The following is an 18,699-nucleotide window of genomic DNA, read 5'->3' on the forward strand; positions in this document are numbered from 1 at the left end:
ATGTCACTTGAAAATATGATGCTTTAATTTTAATATTATTTAAAAAAGGTTAGGAGAGTTGATGACACCTACATCATTAAATTATAGTAAATTATCAAATCTTTGATTACTAACTTTCACTATAAATTCAAAACCAATGCACACACACTGAAGGACATGCATACGTACACCCACATAGACATACTGTACCATCATCCATAAGCCCGCTAGAACATGCCTACATGCATGTTGAAACAGGCAGGGTGATTACATTCATAAATATGAAGACACAGATGTAAACATAGCCACATCCAAACAGAGATATTTGCACATTACAGACCACTCTTTTCCTCTCATATTTAGTCTGGCTCAGCTTGTGTATGTGCAAGGTGTAAACACAGAGATGGAGCGAGGAGTGATGGCTGTCTATCAGATGCTGTGTGTTTACCTGGAAGAAACATTCCTGGCTTCCCCAGTGTGCCGTCCAGCCTGAGGAAACAGACAGAAGAAATGAACTGAGAAAGGTAAAGCCAATGGCCAGATACAGAGAAAATGTTCCAGCTCATGAACACAACAGTAACATAATATAAGCCAATTTATAGTGCCAAAGTTTAAACAATACTTTAGTTATCACCGTTTGAAAACAAAACAGTTTTAAGAGATGCTATAAATAAATGTGTCCCTATTGAAAATCTGTAAAAATAAAAGAATGAGACTTGCAAAAGATAATATGGACTATAAGAAATGTTTACATTTACTATATAATTTCAATATGCACTGCAAAGCATGGCTTTTTACTACAGCTATCAATGTCGTTTATTAACCATTTTAAGTGGTCATTGCATCATTTTGGTGTTTAGCAGGAGTCAGTCAATAAGTCACGTGACCTTTTTCTATGGATGTTCTGTTGAATTCCCGTATTTTTAGGGTTAAAACCTTTTATTGCAGTTTATCAGCAGCTTATATTTGGCTCTTTTTACTTTGTATGGAAGACTTACATTACTGCAGTCACTTATAAATTGTATTAAATAATCAAAGAATCAGTATTTTATTGCCTGCAGGTTACGAAACGTCACGGTGCATTTCCATACTTGAGCTGATTTACTGCCAAAGGTGTTACGGCCCGTTCGCACAGCGGCGTGTGTTGAAAGCTTCACCATTCACTTTGAATGGGGTGACGTCACTTTTCACCGCACTGCATTGTGGGAAGCGACGCGGAGCTTTGCTGGCGTGGCTCGCTGCAAAAGTTGAGCAATGTTCAACTTTTTGAAGCCTCTGCAGAAGCGTCAGCCAATCGAATCATATGCCAGTACAAGCTCTAGCGAATCAAACCGCTGCTTGTGTGTCGGGGGTGGGAGATTCATGTGATTGGTTGTTGGTCGAGTTTCAGACACGGCCGCGGGCAAGCTTCAACGCACGCCGCTGTGTGGACGGGCCGTTACAGGGTTCAGGTGACGTATTTACACAAGTAGGACCCACTTTAGTGAGGACTGGACTTCATTCAAGCTCAACAAGGTGTAACAAGTCAGAGAGCAGTCAGGCCCTCCCCTGTCTGTCAGATGAGCCGTAAGGACAGTAACAAACGGAACTGCAATTACTGGATGCTTAATGGAGGAATTTGCAACGGTGCTATCTTCTCTTCCTGTTGTGCTTATGACCCAGTTCAGCTGACCATGATGTCAGTACAGCCTGGTTAAAGGCAGGACAAACACAAGCTCTAATGCTCATGGTACAAATACACTTCACAGCTATTGTGTGCCATTCTTGAGATGGAATTACCAAGGCCTTATCAAGACATTTTATTTTTTTGCAAAACGGGATTATACATTATGTTTTCTTCACTAAAAGGTGGTATCCTTTTATAAAGGTGTAAAATAAAAGGTTCAAATCAACTGACACTAAGTTAAAGAGTGAAGGTGGGAGAGAAATAAATGAAACAAGGTCAAAGACTCCACCTTCTCTGCAGCTCCTTGATGCGGACCATCATGTTGAGGTGACCCTGGGAATACTGCTCCATCACGTCTCGCACATCATAGGGCTTCCGCGCTTGCTGTGGATCAATGCATACACACACACGCACACACACGCACGCACACACACACACACACACACACACACACACACACACACACACACACACACACACACACACACACACACACACACACACACACACACACACACACACACACACACACACACACACACACACACACACACACACACACACACACACACACACACACACACACACACACACACACACACACACACACACACACACACACACAAGCCATTGTCAGCCATCACCGCTGTTGCTTGGTCCCCCAAAAAACATCCCCCAACCCCCTTGGGTGCAAAGGGTTCATTGTTAACTCATTGTGTGAGTGTGTGAGTATGTGTGTGTGTATGTGTGTGTGTGTGTTGGTGCGTGCACTGACAAGTGCATGGTCATGTAGAAAGCAATCGTATTAAGGTCCTTTCACAGCTTTGTTTAGTGTGACGTGGATACACGCAGCATCAGAAAGAACCCAGTGAACTCTTTAGGGTATCCTCGGCATACACAGAGTATAGCCTCTGCAGCTGAAATCACTTAGCCTTAATTGAAAACATATAGAACACTTGGAAACGGTAAGAATAGAGGAACCATTTGACAATGACATGTGGCATGAAAATGATTGGTAAAGTATCGCAAAAATGATCGTTTTGTTTTTACTGAAAAATGTACTGCCCAAAATGTTTGATTCTGATTCCTTTTAGTACTGCGGGAGACAATGTCCTGCTGTGTGTGTGTGTGTGTGTGTGTGTGTGTGTGTGTGTGTGTGTGTGTGTGTGTGTGTGTGTGTGTGTGTGTGTGTGTGTGTGTGTGTGTGTGTGTGTGTGTGTGTGTGTGTTTATGTGACTGCAGTACAGTAAGTCAATTCCTACTGTAGCCCCAGAGACATGTTAGCAGACTTCCCTTGGTACTACGCCTGAACTGAAGTGAGCACAAAGACATGCAGGTGCAAGTTTCAGGCATTTACACACGTACACTACACACACGTACACACACGTACACCCACTTACACATGCACATCAGTGCTGCAGCTGATATATGCCCTTGGGGCTCCCCCTGCTTATCCTGTATAACCACACAAACACACTTCTCTCACTCTCAATCTGTCTCTCTTTCTTTATCTCCTCCTTCTTTTCTGTTTTCTCAACTTTGTAAGATTTCTCTTGCGTTCTCTGGATTTCATTTTGCTTACCTGAAATCTCGTCCGGGCCACAAAGTACTGCATTCGGCGGAGGACTTTTACAGCTGATCTTTGGGCATGGGACAACCTGTGACAAAAAAGGAGACGGATTTAGTCAAAGAGAAACACTGATGGATGAATCTACAGGCAATTCCTTCTTATAAAAAGTGGCTTATTTTCGAGAGAGGAGTTTAAAAAAAAGACAACAAAGGCCGCAAACTCAAAGCCCAGTTTCAGTGGATGTTGCTGCATTCAATAATCAATAAACAATGTGTGACTAACGCAAGAGCAAAACACATGGCCCGGAAATGAGAGCACACACACATAAACAGGTATCGTTCATGTACACAAAAATACACATGTAACCCCTGACTCTATGTGTTGACACAGATGAACCCGTTCTCTATGAGCGCTCGCCTTATCTGTCACAACTATGATTGCAGAGTGAAACAGAAGGACTCAGTTTGCATTAAGAGGAATCCCAAAACACAAGTCCCTCGGCTCAGAGCTGCACATCTGTGTCAACAAAAGAGAAAACCCACTGGTATGGAGCTAAACACTGAAACAGAAACCACTGGACGCAAACAACACACACGAAATACCACAGTGACTGTAAAGCATGCACTTGTGTTTGTTTTGTTAAAGAGGCTCTCTGTTTGCTGTGTGTTGGTGCTCATGGGATTTATTTGTCAGAAACCATGTCTTTGAAATGTGTGACAGCAGCATGTCTGTAAGATGTGTGCTATAAATAAATACATAAACAGGGCAATGTGTTGAGTGACTGGATTTCAGTGATCCATGTGATTAAAGAATACAGGCAGGCACAGATGGAAAACATTGTCGTAATTGTGAATTTGATAAAGACGTACTGTTGTTTCATAATTTCACGGGAATGCCGGAAGTTCAAAACCACATTACATTACATTACATTACATTACATTGCATTTAGCTGACGCTTTTATCCAAAGCGACTTACAATAAGTACATTCGACCAGGAAGACACAACCTTGAAGAAAACAGAATCATATAAGTATATCAGGTTTCATAGAGCCAAACATTTCAAGTGCTACTCAACTGGCTTTAGGTAATCCAGTCCTTTATTAGTATATAAGTGCTTTGTTAATAAATCTATCGCTCGAAGTGGAGTCGAAAGAGATGAGTTTTCAGTTTGCGCCGGAAGATGTGCAAGCTATCTGCTGTCCTGATGTCAATGGGGAGCTCATTCCACCATCTTGGAGCCAGGATAGCAAACCCACGTGTTTTCGCCGATGGGAACTTGGGTCCCCCTCGCAACGAGGGCGCAGCGAGTCGTTTGGCTGATGCAGAGCGTAGTGCACGCGCTGGGGTGTACGGTTTAACCATGTCCTGGATGTAGGAAGGGCCAGATCCATTCGCAGCATGGTAAGCAAGTACCAGTGTCTTGAAGTGGATTCTAGCATCATACATTAAAAACACCCTGGTATTGATTTGACCATGAATAAATACCTACATAAAAACAATTAAGTATTTGTTACATACCAATACATGATTTTGACAAATTCTGCACCTCATACGACCAGATGTTTTGTTCCCGCCCCAAAGCTAAGAAGCTCTGACTTACGGTGTGTAAAATAAGAATAAAAACACTATTTCCATCCCATAATTTCAGTTGAAACTGATTCTGTTTATCATTAGGGTAACAATGCATGGATGCTCTTAACCCAACTCATGGTGTCTGGGAAAAAAGCTTTCCAAGTGTGATGTTGAGTTGAGATCTAATCAAAGTTAGTTTCAGGGGTCAAAAGGTCAGAGGCGCCTGAATCAGTGCAAGTGCAGAAAGGGGGGTGTGGTCGACAACATCAGAGTTCACCACACCCTTCAATACTGCCAGGCACAAGTGCACTATGTAAGAGTCTCTGTGGCAAAATCACAAAAGGATTGAATTACTTTTGCAGCCGCTAAACCGGCACAAGTAAGACAACAAGAGACCGTGTCATTCTCAAAGAAGCCGCAAAGGGTGAAGTACACCCCTAACTGCGCTGCCGAGCAAATAGCGCCCCTTTGTTCCTGTATTATTGGCACATATTCAAATGAGATAATAAGCATATATTTGCAGCAAAACGTTCCCCTTTCTATGCAAATGAGCCTCATTGACGTTTGCCCCACTGTCGTCCTGGCCGAAAACAACAATACCTTGCCACCTGGATAATTGCAATAACATCATCAGTTTCAGAACTTCATAGCCGTGATAGAATAGTATTAACATTATCTTGATACATTTAGACATTACATTTATATTCATTGTGCTATCAGAGGTCACATCCATTCTTTGTAATGTTGCCATTCAATGAATTGTTGAAGAGCACTTCCATACTTTTCTACAGACTCAACAAAGAATGAGAAATACTTCGGAGCATTTACTAAGATGAAGTCAAAACAGCTCCCATCTGCTGAGTGAGCATAACTTTCTCCTGTTTTATTGTATGCCCATTTCTCTATATGTCTTCTATTTCATGAACCGAATGAGAGACAGGTGACCTTTCAGCCATCTGTTGGTATCAGAGACATCAAAGTTAAGCTGGTAAACTGCGGGATGTGTATCTGCTGAGAGGAGTGGATTAACAGCAACTGACGTCACCAGATTCTTGCTTGCAGAGAGACAGAGATCAAAATGAAATTAAACAAGATTGTAAGGATTGGATTTCTTCTACACACTTGCCTAACGAGTGTGTCCTGTAGGCATGCATGCAAAGATGTAGTTTCAGAATGCAACTGATATTTCGCGTGTGTGTTACTTTGAGCGTAAATGCTGCTAAAGATGAGTTCTTCCTCAAACAGTCCTCAAACAGAAACTGACTCCTTTCTTATGTCAAAGTCTATGCTTTTGTATGTTGGCGGTTATGAAAATCTCTTTCAAACTACAGCCCAATCATAGAAGACACACCCACACACACACCATTGACACACAAAACGCTCACCCCCCTCCCCGAACAGGGGTCTTTGTGGAGTCAACAAGTCGCTCTGAGGTCTTAATTAGGAGGAAGGACAACACAAGGACTTAACAGACAATGCGTTGACATGGGACCATAAAACATGGACATCAAAGGCTGCCGGCCGCTGTCTTTTTTCCTGCCCTCTACGCAAGGCCTGCCCAAGCTATAAGAGGAAATGCACACAAACAATGCCAAACATAAAGAGCATGGGGCCCAATTTTAGAGAAAGAAACTACCCCCCACCTCTTTGCTCTCCATCATCGACCATGAGAAGGATGTGTTTTTTTTGGTTGGAGCATAATTGGGAAAGAAAACACATGTAGGAAACAAAAAACATGTGCGGTTTTGATCGTGTTCAACTGTACCACGCTCCCTCCTCCCGCTTCCTGACACAAATGCACACACATGTTCATCGGGTAAGTGTGATAAAAGAATAACACGGAGGGTTTTTGTCTGACACTAACCCCCCCCCCCCCTACTCCATTAAACATTTGGCACACACAAACCGTAGGAATGTAGTTCCTGCATCTCTCTCCTGACGCTGCCCTTCAAACCCTTGCCAGCTCTGCCTCCTACTCATCTCTTTCTGCCTGCCCCTCACTCTGTTCTCTTCTTTGTGTTTATTTCTCATCTGTGCAGAAGGTTTGACGCAGAGTGTACTGTAACCTGGGGACTCCTCGAGTCAGCAAAGCTCAAACTCGCCCACGACGAATTCAATATATTTCCCATTGTCCTGCACTCTATGATTCTTTCTCTATTGGGAAAGCTCATTTTGTGGTTTTTTTCTTCTCTTTCAGATTACACCCTAACTCCTGGCTCTTCTCAACAGACTCTCTATTCTTCATTAGGTCAACTGTGGAAGTCATGAACAAGCTGCAGTTGATGAAGTCATGAACTGGCCTAGTCCCTCTCATGAAAAGCTGTGACAGATTTAGCCCCACGGCCTCCCCTGGACCCTTCTCTCTTAATAAGTTCTCTCTTTTTTCATTTTCTGATGGTCACTTTGGAGACCTCTGAGTTGTCAATGGCAACTCTCCCTCACCCCCCACCCCCCCGGCCCCCCCAGCACTTTATTTGGCAGGGGACCGTCAAATATCCTGTGCTTCCATGGTGCACTGCAATAACCTTGGAGTCAGTCGGGAGAGAGAAGCCTTAGACATCAATGTGCTACGCTCAAGGCCCAGCAAGAGTGCCGGCCTGTGTCTGTGTGCGTGTGCGTGTGTGTATGTGTATGTGTATGTGTGTGCGTGTGCGTGTGCGTGTGCGTGTGCGTGTGCGTGTGCGTGTGCGTGTGTGTGTGTGTGTGTGTGTGTGTGTGTGTGTGTGTGTGTGTGTGTGTGTGCGTGTGTGTGTGTGTGTGTGTGTGTGTGTGTGATAAGCTTTATGACTGGTGCTTTGGTCCATCAAAGAGATGTGCTCCTCTGTTCTCCTCAAAAAACAGACATCCCTTTATCATATCTTGGAAGGATAAGATGACTACATTCTCTCAGGAATGTTTGATCTGAAAGTGATGGCATGCCAGAGGGTGCCGTGGTAAGAATTATAAGTGAGACACTATATTGTGAAAGCCAAGATTCTCCATTAAATGCGGGTTTTAAATGAAGGTGACTGTGCTCCAAAACCATTCTGCAAGAAATGATCTCATGTAAAACTGTCTTGTGGGATTGGAGAGTGGTTCAAGTGCAATAAATACAACTCAAATGTTTCTTTGTGAGGCATCTTACTTTTTAATATGCTTGTGAGATGTTTACAGTGCAACATTAAATCAATGGCTTAATGTCTTCATGTGAAATGCCATTTCCTTTTAAACAGAAAACATTCAAAGTGCACGCCACTTATGCTGCATTTCCACACAGCCCAAATCAAAATGTATCTCTTCCAATTCTGTCGACTGTCAATTGACAAATGGATCATTTGAAGACAGCTCCTAAATGTTACCAGTAGGATAACTTTCTCTGCTGAAGCACTGAGAAATCCAAATCACACTTTTTTGACGGCAAAGTTGTCCCTCTCACGGTCCCTCTTCCATGCTTGTAGGCCCTTTGAAATCGCTTACCCTCTGTTTAGCTCTTTAGTTCTGTCGCTTACTGTGTGTTTCTCTGACTCTTTTTTTCTAAAGATACAGCTAGTTAAATATAACTTCTGATACAATGGTTTCCCTCCTGCCCTGTGTAGTCTGCTCTAGTTGTGTTCATGCCTCCCCCTCCCCTCCAGATCAATGGACACTGATCAAGACATGGTGGAGACAATAGCAGCAAGCGAGCCACATCAAAGCCCAGTGCCCATTAAAAGCTGATGACAAAGAGAGAACAGAGGGAAAGAGCCATGTTTGATGTGTGTGGCCACAGAGAGAAAACGAGAGAGGCCAAAGAGACTTTACTATCACCATAAACTGCTGCATCACAAACACAATGTGAGACTAATGTACTGTGGAAAAGGACACGTTGTCTATATACATGAATGTATTAAGCAAATGCAAAGGCGATTAAAGCTAGTTAACTATTTGACTTCCAACCCACACGCTGGCACCACATACGTCTAAAGCAGGGGTGGGGAACCTTTTTCCTCTCAAGGGCCATTTAAATGTTTTCAACATCCTCCGAGGGCCGTACAAATGATTGACCTCTGCTTAAAAATACTAAAATCACAGCCCATTCATTTCGCCTTTCATGCTGTGCAAAGAAAAAGCAACCTCTTAATTCAGATATCTTACCATGACTCGCACATGCATGCACGTGCACAGTTGTGGCATGACCACCAAAACAGAAAGATATGGACACAAGATGTGTGCACATGTATTTATATCCTATCCATGTGAACATGATTTAAGTGGGGGGGACCTAACCTCCTCTAGCGGGGTCCGGGGGACATGCTCCCCCGGGGAGATTTTTTTTAAATGTTGAAGTTAAAAGCATCAATCTGGTGCACTTTGAGAGCAACATTAGGAGATCTATGAATACATCTCTCAACACCCAGATGACACAGAACTGAAAGCAGATTTTATTTTTCTTTATGGATATTTTACAAATTACTCCCTTTTCAAACTGTATTCTTGTTTATTAACAGTGGCGGCGCCAGAGTATTTGTGTTGGGTAATCTATGGTAGGGCTAACCCATACAGTGGTGGGGCTCAAGTCAGTATTTGTAATGTAATTACATACACGCTATATCGCCCCCCCTCGACAGTGAAACACCAAGCGTGAGGCTTTTATTAGCTTTTATTAGTCTCCTTTTATCAGCTAAATTACATCGAGAGCAACAGGTGTGAGTTAAACAATACAATAGCCTATTCTGCTAATTCCACGTTGTTACAACATGCTACGCAGCGGCAGAAACAAGAAAAGTTGGCATATAGAATTGACACGGAGAGGGAGAGAGAGAGAGAGAGAGAGAGAGAGAGAGAGAGAGAGAGAGAGATGAGGAGAGAGAGAGAGAGAGAGAGAGAGATGAGAGAGTAGAGAGAGATGAGAGAGAGAGAGGAGAGAGAGAGGAGAGAGGACAGGAGGATGAGAGAGAAGCAGAGGACAACATACACGAGGTAAAACAGAGAGAGACTGTCACAGCACACAACAGGTGGCCTGTGTCTCTATTGTCATACAAAACACTTTTTCAAATGACTATTACAAAATATATTCAAAACTCACTATTCACTCTTCAGGTGGGTCGTGTGACTCTGGCACCTGTTCGACTTGTACCTCAATGCGAGGGTGTTTAAGAACAAATCTATCCATCCGAAATATACAATTAATCCTAGAAGTTCTGCTGATGATGTTTGCTGCAATTACTCGGCTGCGAGTTTTGGGGACTTTCACTGTGAACGTGACGTATCGACGTATCAGTAATGCAAGCAGACCCAACGTTTCGTTGCTCTGATTGGCTGTAGGTCTATTCATTCGGAGGCATTTTGATCTGACCGCGGCCGCGCTGATATTATAACGCCAGAGAATTTTCACACCTTTAGTGTATAAAACTCCCCCACTACTTAGACTATTCCTTGCACCCCTCTAGCATAAGCCCGAATGGTCTCAACCATATTGCGTCAGTAACGTGCACTTGTTGTTACAGCAGGATCAGTTTGTGTGTTGTGGAGACGACCGGTAGATTTTCGCAATCCGTGTTCTCAACATGCTTACTTTAACATAATTGTTCATGGTCGGGCTAAGGTAGGGCTAAGCCATTTCTTGGTATGGCTGTAGCCTACCCCAGCCATACCCTGGCGCCGCCACTGTTTATTAATAACAACTTTTTTTACTGTCATATAGTATTTTATACCTGTTTACTTTATTCTCTTTTTTTTATAACTATAATGATCATATAAAGATGTGCCTTTACATGCCCGGCGCCGTGGGAGGGCTAAGCCCTCCCATTTGACATTCCTGCCCTCCCCCAATAAACACGTTTTTTATTATTTATAAAAATTAAAAAATATTTTTATTTTATTTTTTTAATTATAAATAAACTGTGAACTTTTATGATACGATGTATGTGATGTCAGATAGTAAAAATAAAATAAAATTGCAGGCTACGTCAAATAAATGCATGTGTCTGTTTGTGATTCGTCCACATTTAGACCAATCACAACGTCACACTCTGCCGCCTATTCTGGATTTGTTTATTGTGCATTCTGTAGACTGCCATTTCTGTTTGAATTACAAAATGGAGATCAGAAATTGGCTTAAAAGGTCTAAGGATTTATTAAAACGAAATAGCGATGAAAGAACTGCAGCCGATGCAGCTGCACATCTTAATGTCAGAAGCTTGACCTCGGCAAACCCCGGGGCTGAGTTTGCGAGCCCAAGCCTTGACTCATCAAGGCGGCCGCCACTAACGCTGTCCTCCGATGCAGGTGAAACTGGATCGTTATCCAGGGAGATTGTTTTCAGGAAAGAAGCGCACTTTTGCCACTGCATGGTACAAAAACAGACCATGGCTTGAATATTCGTTAAAAGCAGACGCAGCCTTTTGTTTCCCCTGTAGACAGTTTAAAGTAAATACGTCTTCATCTGATGCGGCTTTTACTGTCAAAGGTTTTTGCCACTGGAAACATGCATTACAGACTGATAAAGGACTGCTAAGGCATGCCGCATCAAAAGAACACATTTCATGTGAGAGTTTGTGGAGAGAGATACGCGAGGACACAAATAAGGAAATGAGTACTTTGGCACGGAACCGTTATTACGTGTCAGCTGTTGTTGATATTATAGCTTTTTTAGCTGTCAACCAACTCCCTCTCAGAGGTGACCACGATTCACTCCACAGCATGTTCGAGTCAGGCAGTGGGCTCTTCCTATCGCTGTTTGAGTATACGCTGCACAAAGATGCAGAGTTGGCTAAAATAATGTTCTAAGTTAGTTCGGCTGAGCGAAAGGATGCACCTGCAGTGCATAGGAAAATAAACCACAGGCTAAACAGTTCATCGTCTCCGTCTCTACTATTTCTCTCCGAGTGCAACGATGAGGAAGCTGCCATCCTTAACAGTGTGCCTTGCTCGTGATTTACCAGTGTGTGTGCTGCCACGCACACAATGTTTCAAAAGTGGTTTCTATGTTGCCCTTTATTTGTGTATGTATTTGCGATAAGTGTGCGTCTTTGCGCAATGCTGTTGGCCTTGCTGTTTGATATTGTGCCGCAGGCCCGCAGCAGATGACGGTTTTGTGTGCCCTCCCATGAAAATGATACGCCCTCCCTTTAGATTTGTTCTGGCGCCGGGTCTGTGCCTTTACCTCACTGGTTGTAGAAAAAGCTTCTTATATTCGTTAGCATAGCTAGCTAACCAGATGCTAATAACAACAAAGTTATTGACTGTATGATCAGTATGACATATGAACAGATCGCCACTGGGCTTTCAACTAAAGACACAGCCACGCAAAAACTGCGGCATGTGTACGTCTCATTATGGGTACTGCAATTTCTGACGTTCCAGCAGCGTTCTGGTGCTCTCCGTCAGAACTACACCCCTGTCAGACGAGACATATATCACGTGATGACACGTTAGGCTCGTGTTGTGTTCAAGGACTCTGACCTTGGCCAGGAAAAACAGGCACTCACTAGTTTAATTATTTTGCGGTCTAGATTTCTTACATTTTTTTCTTTTTTATGTGTGTTCATAAATTACCTCGTACCAAATGGTCTCGTGGTCTCGCGATCCGTATACGGTCCGGGGGCCGGAGGTTCCCCACCCCTGGTCTAAAGGTCCTACATGTGAATGACGGTCTGCCTCTTTAGGCTCGTGAAAGAATCCCACCAATGAGAATAACCCTAGACATGCTCAACATCCTGGTGACCTCAGAAGATGTCCCTCCCATATTTAATGTTAATGACACCAAGTCTCACAACCTGTCATTATTTGAGGAAAACAGAGAGGGCTCTTTCCCACCAAACGGAGAGAAGATTGGAGAGGAGCGCACTTCTAACAAGTAGACTAATGACTGGTGAACTCTTCCTGACACGACTCTAACTGCCAAATTAACAAACAATTTGGCCGAGGAGGTTTCTAGTTAGACAGCCAAGAAAAAAGCCGTGGGAAAAAAACCTTTTTGCTAAGGTATGAAGACCCAAAGAGACAGAGTGTTATTTGTAAAATATAGACAAAAAACTGTCAAAAAAACTATCAAAGTGCACCAGATTGATGCTTTTAACTTCAATATTAAAAAAGGAGCATGCCCCCGGACCCCCCTAGAGGAGGTGAGGTCCGCCCCCCACTTATAAAAAAATAGCACTTTACCCCGTGAGGTGATTATCGAGCCTTCATTGTAACAGTCGCGGATATACTGTGTATGTGCGTGTGGGGAGTATTGCAGTAGAACATTCAACTGTAGCCCGGTACCTTAATGGGAAACCCTTCATGTTTGAGCACCCTCTATGAAACGTCAAGCTACCCCACAGCACCCTCAAAAGAAAATCTCTGGCGCCGCCACTGTGGGCTAAGCCCTTAATGTTTCCAGGTCCAGGAAACACCCCTGTTCTAACGGTTAATGCTCCAGGCCCGCTCAAGAGGAAGACGTGGCTTCAAAGAGAACCTAATTAGAGAGTCAGATAGATACAGGGTTAATGACCCCTTCTTTGCTCTTTGGTGCCAGACCTTAGTTTAGTCTAAATGTTTAGCCTACGGTGTGTCAATAATTTGAGAAAATACGTCAGCATGTGTCAGGGTCAGAATTTATTTTAAAGGCTATTGTTACCCAAACATCTGGTTTGATGAAGGTGCACTGGCTCGATGGTACTATCAGACCGTTGGTCAGTTAGCCAACCAACAACCTTCATCCAACATGATCATTACATTAAAACATATATTCCTAAAATGTATTTTTCCAATAGGGACTGAAGACAATCTCCCTAGTTAAGTTGCAAAGCCGGTTAGACAAATATAAAACAAATACCTGCAGAGCAGAAAAGTCGGTACCACTTCACAATAAGACTACCCTTATAGAGGATCCATAAAGGGTTTATAATTAGGTTATGAATTAGGTTGTAAACACTTTATTAATCATTAAGAACCATTTATAAACCAGTTCTAACACACCAACACAGGCTCACTATTTGGCGAGAGGACTAAGCCTTATATTGGCTACTTAGCGAGAATCAACTCAGTGAGCAACAGATACCAAGGATACCAAGGCTGATGAAGAAGACGAAGTAAGCTAAGTAGCCAATATAAGGCTTAGCAGTACAGATAAATGTGGGCTCCCTATTTGGCAAGCAACCGGTCACAGTTGCCCTGTTTATCTCATGTCTTATAAAAGCTTATTAATGATTTATAAAGTGTTCACAACCTAATTAATAAATGAATTACAAACTATTCGTAAACCCTTTATAAGGGTAGTCTTATTGTAAAGTGGTACCGGAAAGTCTCTGATATTGGCCCTTTATTGGGCGGTAAAATGTTGTGTTCCTGTTAACACACGCACAAAACTGTTGTTGCTGCAGCTGCTCTGCTAACCTGCTAACATGCACAGAACAGGTGGATTAACAACTTTTGCTGCTGTTGAAAGTTTAGCAAATAAAAATAATATCAGTGTACAGAACATCCTTTATAATATTTTAAGTGATTTGCTATAGTTATTTTCGAGGAGAATGGGGGTAAAGAGCACCATTTCCTGTAACGCATGTCATAGACGTTATGTATCAAGTAAAGGGTTGTGATTGGGCTCTTTAAAATGTGTGTTTACTAACCACCAGAAATACAGCCTCACAGAACTGTAAGCATATACGTACTCTTGGTCTCTCTTAAGGGGCAACTCATTAAGATAAGTCACTGCCCTAGTTCTAAGGGTTGACATGTGTCAACTCTTAGATTAGATGCTGCAATATTTGCATATTATCTCTTTGGACTGGCTTATTACATTTAAAGCACTATAACTCATCTTTGTGATAATGTCAATATTATATTTAGCTGACACAGTATTTTGGTGTTTTCCTGTTTCTCTTTATTAGATTAGATTACTTTATTGTCATTACAAAAATGCAAGCACAGTGTAACGAAATTTAAGGATGGTCTAACCAGAGTGCAAAAGTTACATACACAATTATCAGAAGTATGTACCAAAATAAATGATACAAAAATAAAGGTAAATAGATGGGAAATGTATAAATAGGAATAAATACACAGATAATAATAAATACAGTGAATACAGAATTGCGCTTCAGCACAGCACACGACAACAACTAGGCAGTATGGGACAGCGTGGGGTTCATTGTCAGCAGTCTGACTGCTGAAGGGAAGAAGCTGTGCGTAGTCCTGTTTGTTCTACCCGGGAGGCTGCGGTAGCGTGTCCCAGAGCGGGTGCCACGTAGGGGGACAAACAGTGTATGGTTGGGGTGGGAAGAGTCTCTGATGATGTTTCGTGCCCTTCGCAGGCACCGCTTTGCATAGACTGAGGCTATGGAGGGGAGTGGCATCTTGATGATGCGTTGTGCGATCTTCACCACCCTCTGCAGTGATTTCTTGTCATTGACCGTGCAGTTACCGTACCATACTGATATGCAGGTGGAGAGGATGCTCTCGATGGTGCAACGGTAGAAGTTCATTAGCACCTGGGAGGATAGGCGGAGTTTTGCCAGTTTCCTCAGGAAGAAGATGCGCTTGTGAGCCTTCTTGAATAGGGCTGAGGTGTTGGTGGTCCAGGAGAGCTCCTCCGAGATGTGGACTCCCAGGAACTTGAAGCTGGTGACCCGCTCAACCTCTTCTCCACTAAGATGGACTGGGGAGTGCGTGCCGTCTTTGTTCCTTCTGAAGTCCACAATGACCTCTTTCGTCTTCTTGGTGTTGAGAGCCAGGTTGTTGTTAGCGCACCACTCTGCCAGATGTTCAACCTCTTCCCTGTATGCCGTCTCGTCATTGTTGCTGACAAGCCCGACCACTGTAGTGTCGTCTGCAAACTTAACGATGGTGTTTGAGCCATATACAGGTTTGCAGTCATGTGTGAAGAGGGAATATAGGAGGGGACTTAACACACAGCCCTGTGGGAGACCAGTGCTAAGGATGAGATTAGAGGATGTGAGCTTGCCTATTCTAACATGCTGGGGTCTGTTTGTGAGAAAGTCCAGTATCCAGTTGCAGAGGGAGGGGTCGATGCCAAGGTCACTGAGCTTGGTAATCAGTTTTGAAGGAATGATGGTGTTGAATGCCGAGCTAAAGTCAATGAACAGGAATCGTACGTATGTGTTGCTCTGATCCAGATGGTAGAGGGCAGGGTGTAGTGCTGTGGAGATGGCGTCATCCGTACTCCTGTTCCGACGATAGGCAAACTGGTAGGGGTCAAGTGTGGGTGGGAGGCATGATTTAAGCCGAGCCAGGACCAGCCTCTCGAAACACTTCATGATGGTCGATGTAAGTGCGACGGGTCGGTAGTCTGTAGATGTAATGCTTTATGGGAGCATTACATCCCCCTCATTGTACTTACCTTTACTAGCACTTTACATTTCTGACCCTTGTGGCTATGAGAGTATCCCTGCGGGTGTATATCGGTATAAAGCTTGGCTGACTGACAAGTAGGGAGTAGTAAGCCTCGCAAGGGGCCACACTCTAAAAACAACACCAGCATCCGGCATAAATGGAAGCAAGCAGGCACATATATAGACATACATACCAATGCATGGACATCCAACACTTACAATTCCTCCCCGTTTAGACCAGCATTCTTGAGGTCCGGGGTATGCGCGTGCATGTTATGAAGACAGGAGGGCGATTGGGTTTCTCCAGTGGGGGACGAGGGGGTGAAGAAGGATTTATAATTCATGGCCTAATAGGATTTGTTGCTCTTTAGCAGGATTAGGCATGTTAGAGAAAGAATCTATTTATTGCTGCCAGTCGGGGGGTCCCCTCGCCTGGGTGGGGTTGGGAGATTTTAGGGGGAGGGTAGTGGTGAGCTGAGGTCGGTGGGGGGGGGCTGCACACTGGACTTTTGAATTTTTTTCTTCCAATCATTCTCCTGAGGATAACCTCTGCGCCAAGGCCCCGAAGCACCCAAGCCCACCCTTTCTCTCAGCTCTTAGCCCCACTACAGCCACCATTTTTGGATTAAAATGTCTATTTCTCTTTCATAGCGCTCTGATAATCCAAGCACATGAGCCCAGTGGTCAGTCATGCCAACACACATGATGTGTGTCTGTCCTGGGACAATTAGCACTGCCACGACCTCGGGGGAGCTAGGGCGTGCTGGAGGTGACGGTCACAGACCTGCCCACGTTCAGCCTGGCTTAACCCTGGCTTTGGACCCAGCAGGAGGACCAGAAGGAAGAAGAGAAGAGAGAATGAGGATGAAGAGAAGGAGAGAGAGAGAGGGAGAAAGGAAGAGATGGAGGGTGACCTGCGGGCCTTCTTAGCTAAGGGGCTCCCTTTTCATAAGCCAATGGGTTTAGATTATAAAACTGTGCTCCTTTTCAAAAGAGCATTATTCTTTCATTCATGTGATGTTGAGGCTACAGTGGGGGGCTGTCTGACATTAAAGACTGCTGTTTAATTAGGCCTTTCTTTAGTGGTCAGCCTTTGTGTCCTGCTTTCAGCTATGGGAGGCCTGGTTGGCCTCCCTAATGGCCAATGGCGGTTGCTGTGTGTCTGTTTGCATATGAGAGAAAGAGAGAAGAAAGATGTCAGACTTTTTTTTATCCTTCATTAATTTGCACATCACTGAATATCCCAAAGAAGCAAATATTCATGTTTTAGTCTCCGAATGTGTTCGTCTCAGAGAGAAAGTAAGTCATTAGGGAACAAAGGCAACCATTTTGTGAGGACAAGACATCATTTCAGAATAAATATATATCTTACGGTACGTCCACACGGCAGCGTGCGTTGAAGCTTGCCAGTGGGCGTGTCTGGCCTTAATTAATCTCCCGCCCCGGACACACAAGCACACGGTTTGATTGGCTAGAGCTTGTACTGGCATATGATTTGATTGGCTGGTGCTTCCGTCGACATTTGAAAAGTTGAACTTTTCTCAACTTTCGAAGCGCGAAAAGTTTGCACAGTGATAAAAGCTAAGCCAACATAAACAGAAACAAAATAATGAGATTACCAGTAAATAAATACATTCCCATTCCCACATCTTTCCATACTTAAACTTGCTCATATTCCAGCTGCTTTAGTTTCTGCACAGCAATCTGTATTAACAATACTGAAATTACATGATGGTAAAACTGAGGGTAAGGTTTTAAAGTTTTAAAGAGAGAGAGAGAGATTAAGTGGTGGAGGGAGTGGTAATGGTAACAGTAATAAGTCACAGAGCAGAGGAGGGATTTATGGCTGCAGATGAGTCTGAGATTGTCTTTGCAGACTTTCTTTAAAAGCTTCCGTTCCTGGTCCTCCGTACAATTAGCAAACTGCCTCTGTCTCCAGGTCTGCTCCCGTCTGGACTGTGATTACAGCAGCAGTCCAAACACACAGGCAGACAGACAGGCAGGCAAGAGGAGAGACAGGAACGCTAGGCTGAATGGGGTTGGAAATCTCAACTAGTGATTTATTGCTGATAAGACATATTTAAAGGTTTTTTCCACTCTTTGATGAGTCTTTTTAGGATCATAGTGGGCTTCAGCTATTACAACTATGGAACCAGAATGTAGCAGTTTAGAGTCTCCAGACCAGCAGACTTCAGACATACAAATTGGATTTAACTCAAAAGAAATGAGCACTTGGGACCTAAGAAAAGTCACAAAACCAGCTTGATCATGCAAGCTGTATATTTACATTTTGAGTAACTACAGAGAGAAACATTAAGTTAAAAAAGCACATTCAACACAGCTGCAGAAATGTGTACATTTGTAGTTCTGAAAGACTTCCAATTAACTTGCAACTTGCTTATAAACAACATTTTTACAGGATTTCAGGTTTCACTTGGAATGGATATGGATTACCTTGCACTTCTCCAAAAGAATTGAACACTGCTCAATAAATTACTTCCTGAAATATGTGTGGGAACTACTGTACATTACATTGAACATTACTTGTCATTTGTTAGACGCTTTTATCCAAAGCGACTTACATACATTCAGTACTGTGGACAATCCCCCACAGGAGC

The 18,699-nt window shown here is 43.3% G+C and overlaps 1 protein-coding gene across 1 annotated transcript in view; it reads right to left on the minus strand.

The window, feature by feature from the left end:
* Positions 1–18,699, minus strand: part of kcnq1.2 (potassium voltage-gated channel, KQT-like subfamily, member 1.2) — a 107,538-nt gene that overhangs the window by 2,368 nt on the left and 86,471 nt on the right. Inside the window, exons 13-15 of the mRNA XM_034218755.1 lie at positions 3,228–3,303; positions 1,935–2,029; positions 428–468 (exon numbers count right to left, since the gene is read on the minus strand). Of these exons, the coding sequence (XP_034074646.1) occupies positions 428–468; positions 1,935–2,029; positions 3,228–3,303 (212 nt within the window). The remainder of the gene's footprint in view (positions 1–427; positions 469–1,934; positions 2,030–3,227; positions 3,304–18,699) is intronic.

The sequence above is a fragment of the Gymnodraco acuticeps genome, unplaced genomic scaffold, assembly GCF_902827175.1.
Source record: "Gymnodraco acuticeps unplaced genomic scaffold, fGymAcu1.1, whole genome shotgun sequence".
NCBI lineage: Eukaryota > Metazoa > Chordata > Actinopteri > Perciformes > Bathydraconidae > Gymnodraco > Gymnodraco acuticeps.